This window comes from Cariama cristata, unplaced genomic scaffold (assembly GCF_000690535.1).
Source record: "Cariama cristata isolate BGI_N322 unplaced genomic scaffold, ASM69053v1 scaffold9478, whole genome shotgun sequence".
Taxonomy (NCBI): Eukaryota; Metazoa; Chordata; class Aves; order Cariamiformes; family Cariamidae; genus Cariama; species Cariama cristata.
The window spans coordinates 21,443-30,465 of record NW_009630625.1 but is presented as its reverse complement, the minus strand read 5'-3'; the positions used below and the strand labels follow the sequence as shown (position 1 = coordinate 30,465).

At 54.4% G+C, this 9,023-nt stretch overlaps 1 protein-coding gene across 1 annotated transcript in view; it reads right to left on the bottom strand.

Moving 5' to 3' along the window:
* Positions 1–9,023, bottom strand: part of OPHN1 (oligophrenin 1) — a gene marked incomplete at its 3' end in the record, with an annotated part of 37,137 nt that overhangs the window by 15,718 nt on the left and 12,396 nt on the right. The window contains exons 4-5 of the mRNA XM_009705624.1: positions 5,936–5,997; positions 3,215–3,286 (exon numbers count right to left, since the gene is read on the bottom strand). Coding sequence (XP_009703926.1) covers positions 3,215–3,286; positions 5,936–5,997 — 134 coding nt within the window. The remainder of the gene's footprint in view (positions 1–3,214; positions 3,287–5,935; positions 5,998–9,023) is intronic.

Below are 9,023 nucleotides of genomic sequence, written 5' to 3'. Positions count from 1 at the left end.
CCCCGGCCACAGCCCCCCAGCCCAGCCCCAGCCCTGCCATCCCGAGGGGCTCTGTCCTGTGAGATCAGGGTGAGCAGGGGCTTTCCTGGGGCTGTTCCAGAGCTGCATCTGCTGCAAAACACACGCATCGCTCTGCCGCGCAGCTCTGTACATCAACAGGAACATGCGCTAAGTAACACCGTGCTCATTTGGGACTTCAGGCCATAACCAGTCCTACCACCCTACCTCACATTCCTATTTGCAGTGAGCATATCCCTCTAATTAGCCCTCCTTCCCCTGCTAATCAAGAACTCCACCACCCCACATGCTACTCGGCTCGTTTTCAAACCCCACGGTCAGGCACAGCTTCACCAGGCACGCTGGCACCCAGCTTCTGCCGAGCAGTTTGGCACATGGCACCAAACCCCCCAAGTCCACAGCCTGCGCGGACCGAGCTAACGCGAAATGAAAAAGCAGACCACCCCAGGCACTCTCTCCCTTCAGCGACCCCTGCATCTCCCTGGTACCGTCCATCCCCTTCCCAGCGCTCGCAGCAGCCTCCACTACGCTGGCTCCTTTACACGCTCACCAAATCGGTGCTGCACGCCCAGCCAGGAACTCTCACCGGCTCTTTCGCTTTTGAGCAGAGTAAGGTGCCAGGGCCAGGGTTGTGAAACGGGTCAGCTCAGAGGATCCTGGATCCTCCGCTTTCATTCTTGATGTCTGCACGTACAAACACTTACCAACAAGTCACGGGAAGAGGACGGACCCCACGGTTCTGCGGCTAGCAGGGGAAGGTGGCTGGGGGCCGGGGGGCGCGGCTGCGGCGGGTCCTAGTGACACCCGGGGGCTCCCCTGGGTGGGAGCACATCATCTGACCGAGGAGACTCCATTCATTCCCGGGAAAACGGGTTAATGCAGACTCGGATGTCTTAGTCAGACTGACTGGCTGCTCTCCAGCCAGAGTCACCACAAAGACCCAATTCAAAGGCTCTTCCTATCTGGCTTCAGCATCTTGCAAAGAGAACAGAAAACATCTCACAGAAGGAGATTCTGCCAAAATATGGGAAACGAAGCAGAGGGCACAAATTCTCTGTGTCATGTCTCCAGTCTGCTCCACAGCCTGGCCCCAGCCTCTCTCTCCCTGGTGTAAATCAGGAAGGATCTACTCGGGTGATGCCAGTCAGTGGAGGCACAGCAGAAATGGAGAGGGACCCCTCGCTGACAGAGCACCATTGTGAGGAGTCCTCATTTGTATTTCACGCCTTCTGCTGAGGGATGCGAATGACCCGGAGGAGCTCTGCAGGCTGGCAAGTGAAGGCAGGCTTTGTGCCCGAGGCGATGCCCAGAGGACGCAGCCCAGCGGGACCCAGGCCAGCGGTGTGGTGCAGGCTCCTGTCCGAAAAGCATCGGAGGTCGGGAAAAGCAAGGATTTGGAGTGGGCTGGGGCTCACTCCGAAACTCGCACCTGCTCAAGGCCGCAGGACAGTATCGGAGCAAGTGTCACCTCCCCGAGCATCTCCTGTCAGCGTGGGCCACCTGCAAAGGCGTTGGGGTGCAAAGCGCTCCCCTGCAAGCTCCTGCGTGTGAGTACTTCTGCCGAGCCGCGGCAGAGCCCTCTTCTCACCGAGGTGCCCCCAACACCTTTGTAGCTCCTGTTCCTCATAAAAAACAAAACCCACAGCCAAACCACAAAGACCTCCAAGCCACCTAAACCAAATCCCTACCCTCTGCCACCTCTTAACTGCATCTGAGCAGTGTCCTGCCACGGTCACTGCCCAACGCTTCCACCCCGAGTACCCTGCCCCGTCAGCAGGGACCGAGGAAGGGCTGTAAGCTGCCAGGCGGATCTGTGTCAGCGCTCAGAGCTCCCTGCTGCCGGGGCTACGGCACCAAGCGTGCCGAGACACGTGCCTGCCAGCCGGGCACCGGCCAGCTCTGGAGCAGGAGACAGGGTACACGACCCATGGGCAGGACCCGCGGCACGGCTCTCCGGGCAGAGCGCGCTCCAGGCTGTAGGCAAAGTAATCCTTACGCACCTTAAGGTCTATCCGAGAAGAAAACAGCCTGAAGGACACTTTAAAACTGTAATCTTAACATTTGCAGACCATTGCCCTCTTGACTTAAGTGTTCCATAAACACAGAGGGGAAAATAAGCTTGACCTTGTCCCCATGACTCCTTTCTAAATATGTGCTGGCCTTATTGTTAATGCAGACAGATCAATCAGGAGGGAGTTTTTTTTCTCAGCCCTGGGCACGTCCACGTGCTCGTAACACCGAAGCTTGCTGCAAAACCTGCCGGCCAGGCGGCTTTCCCCGGTGGGGACACGCGGGCGGCTTCGTCAGCACGAGAGCAATGGCTTCGCCGTGCTCACGCTGCTGCGGCTCCTCAGAGGCGTTCTGCACACACAGCCGTGCCGGGGGATTCTGAAGGGCAGGATAGTGATCAAGGATCTTTTCTCAAATCCTGTATTTATTAAACGTCAAAGACTCCAGATGGGCTGGGCTGAATCCAAGCCCCAAGCGTTCTCCAAAACATCTCCATTTCTGAGCTGGTTCAGAGCCAGCCCCATTTCAAGCTGCTGCTGAATAATGTGGAACCTGGACTTCTTGATAGCAGACAAGGGAAAAATAATCTTTTCTGCTCAACATGTGCAGTATTTGCTTTTTATAGTTTGTTTCTTTAAAAGTTTGGTCCACCTGAAAGACTCATTAGATACTTTATTTAAATATTTCGTAACAAAAGCCCTCTGACTATAGTCAAGTTCTGACTGCCGGGCCCCGCTGCTCTCTCTCCCCTCCTGCTCTAACACACACTTATCTGAAGAAAGTATTTCATTCTCAGTAGCACTGAATGAACAAAGGGGAGAGAATGAACAAAGAGAGAAAGAAGCAAGGAGTATCTCCTGATGATCGGTCGAAACAAGCACTCCTTGCTCAGGATGGAGTCAGTGCTGGAATTAGGCCAGAAGAGAACCCAAAGAATTCAGGAAAAGGTTTTGGAGCCTCTCCTGATTGAAAAATCAGACTAAAAGTCACAGCACGGACTCTCTCGCGCCAGCAGCTGAAAGCCAATATTAAACGGGGAAGTTTCTGAAAGCATGAAGTCGAAACATAGGACAACAATTGTCTACTTTTTAAAAACAACAAAGGACAGGAGAAAAAATGGAATTCAAACATAGTAATAGAAAACAAAACTGTTTAAATTTAAAACAAAGAAACAAGCAAGTCTTACCTTGGTGAACCCTATTTGCTCCTTCCGAAAGTTTTCCAACGGTTTGATGAGCAAATCACTAGCATTCTGTACCTAGAGTGCAAAGAAAGAAACAGTTTAATTACAGGACACTGATGAAGTTTCTCCTAAATAGAGGCTGAACAGGGCTAGAAGCCAAGAACTCTGTGATTTTATGTCTCTGACTGCAAACTTGTTCTCTTGCCTATAAGTGAAGTCACTTAACCCATCCGTACCCACTTTTCCCCATCGGTAATACACAGAAAACCCCAACCACGGCACACGAGGCTTTGGGGACATCCCGCAGCTGACAGCTGGGTTTCCCCCAGCCTGCCACCTTCCCTGCAGGGCTCTGCGGTGAGCCATTGCCCTCTGCCCCAACCGTTGCGTTATTCCCATCAAAGCCTGGGCACCAGCCTGCCGGAGCAGCAGCCCTCTGGGACACCTGTCCCCCCATGGTCCCAGCTGTGCCAAGGCAGGCGTTGTCCCTGTCGGTCTCTCCAGCCTCGGAATAAAGCTAGGACAGACCCTCACAGGCCTGTACTATGCTTCCCCGAACAGACCCAGCCACCCAGCCCAGCCCTGTGCTGGGCCCCCGGCACGCTGGAGCGAGTTCCCGGGAAGCATGGCATGACAGCACCTGCCATCCATCCCGTTTTAAGAGAACCGCTGCGCCTATCGGACACGGGAAGGGCTGAGAGAACTGATGGTCAAAGCATGCTGTCTGCTGGGTGAGCCCTCACCAGGAGCAGCCCCAGGAGACAAGGCTGTTTGTTTGGCTCTCCAAGAAGCACAAACCAGAACTAAATATATCCTCAAAGCACACTGGAGTCTGCTACTTACTTGTCAACTCAGCTGGGTCCCTGCTGTAGCGAGCTGCCCTGCCTGCTCTAACTGGAGGGAAGGGAGCGGAGAAGATGTGCCGCTGCGGCTGGCTCCCCTCTGCCACCGGGGCGGCCCCCCCCTCTTCCTGGCCATGCTCGCTCATGCTGCCCGGGCACACCGCCGCGCCAGCCCTGCCTTCCACCACAGCATCCACCCTTGTCTTTAATGTAAAGCTGCTAGCAGCAAACACGGCAGATGCTCACGCTGTCGAGTGTGCTGCCAGAAAGTGCTGCCGCGGTCCTGAAAGGAGCTGTTTTCCAACGCTCAACAACCCACAAGAGCTCAGCAAGGCCACGATGGGCAGGAGGTGCTTCTCAGAGAAGGGGTGATGACGGCCCCAAGCTCACGCGAGCAGAAGGCAGGGCTGGGGCTGGCTCCCTGCCATCACTTTCTCAGGGTCTGGCAGTTCTCACCACAGACAGCACCGGGCTCGATGGCGCTAACAACACAGCTCTCAAATAAATGATGGACTTTCCTTCTCCTGAGATCCAGCCAGAAGAGGAAGGACAGCAGGTTATCTGTCACGGCGAGAGAATAACAGTAACAGCTAGGGAAAAAGAAAAGCCTGCCCATGTCTCTTCCAGTCCTGTCAGATGTCTGAAAGATGCTTTCCTGGGACATGCTCTGTGCTCCCTCTCCAGGAATCCACAGCCAAACTCACCCCAGTTTGTACCACTGGTTCCAGCTCCACCCTGGCACTGGGACACGACCTGCCGTCTCTTCCCATCCCCACTTCTACTGCCACAGGTTCTCTCCTGAGCTCCAGAGAAGGGAGAGGGGAAGAGAAGGGGATACAACACTACATTGCCACAGCCCTTTCAGGTAGTTTAAAGCTGATGAACATGGTAAGAGTGTGAGACTTTCTGAGTGGGCTACTGTAAAGAACTGGTCCTACAAGTAGAGGGTGAGGAAAAAAAGAAAAAATAAAAAAATTTAGAAAACTTGGACGGCATCCCTAAAAGCATCCACGATCCTGGAAATGATCCCTTCCACTTACCCACTGCCAAAGGAGCCATTGTACCTGGTTGTAAACTAATAAATATCTTACTGGTTTCCTCCAGCCTTCTACTGGTTTCCTCCCGTTCCCTGCCTGCCTGCGGACCCGCAGAGTGGACGGTGACATCCCACCGGCACAGCCACCCCTGCGGCGCTGGCCCAGCCAGCAGCCTGGCACGAGCTCTCACTGCTGCACGAGGCAGAGGAAAGCAGAGCCAAGCAGCACATTCCTGGCATGCTGTAAAAGCCCTCTACCGAGCCTAACCTTCGTGTTTTTCCTGGAATTAGGAGCAAAACGGCAAGCCAACACTCGTGCTGGAGGAGCTCCGGAGAGGCAGAGGGCACAACGCAGCAGGAGACCGAAGGCAGCACGTAGCCCTGTGGGAGCCCTGCTGGCAAGGGCAGGGGCACAGGGGGACCTGCCTGCTCGCACCCAGCAAAAACAAAGCTAAAAACACATCTTTCTTCTTATTCTTTAACACTTTGTTTCACCACAAAACCAGCTTGTTACCAGCTCAGACACAACCTGGCTCTGCAGAGCAAACCTGCTGCAGACGGCAGGGTCCTGGTGCTCCATGAGTGCCTGGCACGCAGGAGAGATTTCGGACACTGCGTGGGCCAACCTCTCCCCCTCCCTGTCCAGCACCTCCCCTTTGCTGCTCAGGGCCTACGGCGATGGCACTGTGGACCAGACGTGGTACAAAGCACAACGTTCCCAGTGCTCCAAGCCTTCCTTCGATGGGAAGCTTCACACCAAGGTATGTGGTGCCGTTTGGCAGCGATTTAGCATTTAAACATTGTGATGAGGCAGTAATTAGCAGAGCACAGTTCAGATCGTCTTACCATCATGGACCTCTCCAGCTCTACCTCGTGGAGCAGCTCTGCAAACTCCTTAAAGGACTCGGCTGTAAAGAAAAGAAAAGGCTGGTCAGCGGAGCTGGGAAGTGGCACCCAAGCACGGGACACACACCAGGGTACCCGAATCTGGCTGCACCCCCAGCATCGCCATCTAAAGGCTTGCCAAAACTGGCAGAAGAGGTGGCCCCTTTTGGCAGAAACTGAGTGCGGCAATGCCATCAGTAAAGGCTGGCCACGAGGGGTATTTGCTTACACGCTGGAGAGGAAGGCCTCCTGCCTGGAGCAAGGAGGGAGATAACACCCTGGGAAGGGAAGACAAGGTTAATTAGCTTTCCTCAGGAATGGTACTACAAAGCTGGTAAGGTAGGCGGCAGGGAAGGGGCAAACGAGGGGAAGGGGCAGCCGCTGGCACCAGGGACCGCAGCGGGATGGGCTCTGCCGCAGCAGGGCTGTGGGCAGGACGGGGCTGCCTGTCCTGCCTGGACGGCTGCCGGCAGTGCCGCAACGGGCCCAGCACCTCTGCCCAAGGTGGGAAAAGCTGCAGGTGTTTTCTAGGACCAAGACAAGTCTGTAAAATGACAACAGCCCAGAATTGACAAAGATTATGTTCAGTGACAAGAAGCACAAAGTCCATGTACCTGCAAAGGAAGGGCAGCAGGTGTAGAAATGGTCATAGATGTTGACACCACTCCTCAAAATGTTAAAAATTAAACAAAAATACCTCACTGATCAGCACTTTTCTTGGAGTCCAACACAAATAATGTGAAACCTTCCCTTTAACAAACTGAAACAACAAGGCTTGTTTAGCCTGGGGATAAAAGAGACTAGGTAGGAGTAGCTGACTCTCCCCACACCAACAGGGTTATCACCAAGAGGGAACACTCAGCCCTTCTTCTCTCTGCCCACCAAAGGAGAACATGGGAAGGAGCTGAATTTGTAGTCGAGGAGAAAACCTCTCCCACCAGAAGAGCACTAACCGCACTGAAACGAGGAGCACTGCAAAAGTCTCGGTTCTCCGGGAGGCTGGAAGGCAAGGCTGGGCAAACACCTGCCTACGCACAGAGCGTGGGTGCGTGCTGAATGCCTGCGGGGCGGTGTACGTGGGAACTACCTGGGTGTCAGCTGGGAAAGGCTCCCCCAGTGCTGTTCATCACCTCCCAGCCGCGGGAGCAGCACCCTGCTCGGAGCAGTGCCGGGGACAGGTCCGGTGGGCCACGCGCTCACCCTTGCACCGCTGTGCCTGAAGTACAGAACGGCTTTGTAAAACCTACAGAGCTCCTGTGCTTGCAGTTCAGATTCTGCACTTGCTGCGAGGCACTTGACTGCTGCTGAGCAATTTAAAGTCTTTCTGAGAATGAAGCAAAGATCCTCAGAGGCACCTGGCTGACACCAGAGCTCTTGAGCAGCGTGGTATCCAGAGCTCTGGCACGCTCGGCTTGGCAGGGCTAACACACCGGGCGTATAGCGAGGCAGGTACAGGAATAGTTCAGATAAGAGGAGAGGATGCATTTGTGCTCTATCTGCAAGCTGAGGGCCCTCTCCCCTCATCCACAGGCAGTACCTTAGGAGAAGTCCTTCTAAAAACCAGCCGTGATGCTGCTGCACAGCCAGCGAGTACGAGGCTTCCAGTGTTAGAGGGTTCACCCTGCAGTTGCTGAGACAGACACAAAAGGGAAAAACCACAGCCTCGTGACACAGTGCCTCAGCTGGCATCATCAAAACATAACCTTCTTGATGAGTCAGTAACTTCTGAGTTCTCTTTCAGAGCGAGGGCTTCAGAGCCCGGCACATGCAATGTCCTAATAGTTTATTACACTCGACCACAGGGCCAACATGCTGACTTTCACTGTGGTTACTCAGGACGATGTGAAACCTGAAGTGCACACAGATACCGGGACCCCGAGCCAGGAAAGGAATTATTACAGGGAGAAAGAGATTCCAGCCCTGAACTTACAGGGAAAATGTCAGTGCCTAAAATTTTCACTAGATGCTTTTTTTTTTCTTGCTCTGCAGGAAGAGTCCAAGCACACATTTCCTGGCTGCAGTCGCAGAGCAACCCACGGAATTTGTCCTTGCACCACAAACACGTGGCTCAGGCTACACCCTGCTGCCAGACCCGCAGCATCCAGGAGTACCGGGGTGGACCCACGCTACTGCCCTGGGTCAGTGCTTGCAAACCCTTGCAGAGCAGAGCAAAGCTGCCTGCAACCGCTGCCTGCCAAGCCACACCTGAGAACTGCCTGGGAGTGACTCAGCTGGCCCGGCCAGAAGCATGCCAGGAACGTCAGCTGCGTAAACCCAGAGGATTTCAGGGTCTGGTGCCTGGGAGGGAGGAACACGCCGTCTGATTTCATTGCCCCCTTCATCTCTGAACGAGCTGCTGATTCGGGTCCCGTGCAGGCGACCGGTGGAGGGCCCGCAGCCACTGTGTAACACGGGCGCATCTGTAACTATTAATGTCCCTGGGGGAAAGCGCTGCTCATGACAGACAACATCAACCCAGCATCTGTGTCCTGACCAGTGTTCAAAGCCACCACCCGACGTGCAGGGGTGTTAGCCTGCAGTCGGCCTCCGTAAAAAGGAAGTGTGCCATTTGTTATATTTACAGATCAAACACATTCCCTGAAGTACGATAAGAAGTGCTTGGGAATGTTTTACTTCATTCCCATATCCTGCACATCAGATGGGCTCCTACGCTCCCACGCAGATCACTGGCACCCTTGCAGGAGATGGAAGCTGCTACGGAGATGTCAACGCCCTGCTGCTGTTTCAGGAATAAGGGAGCCTTGCAAAGCGGCTCAGCCCCAGCAGGCACTGCAGGGTTTGGTGTGGGAGGAGGAACACAGCACAGGCTTTTTCACAGGGGAAACCAGGGACCTCTTCTTGAAAAAGCAAGACAAATATTCCCCAACAAAAACAGAAGTAGGGAAACGCATTTGTTTCACCACAGAATGTTTTACTTTTGCTGTGATCTCTTCTTGCTCTCCTCCGCCCACAATCCCCCCATTCAACCTCAGCCATTTCCAGCAGTCTTCCTCGCCCGCGGAGTGCCGCAGCCCTACCACACCGGCTC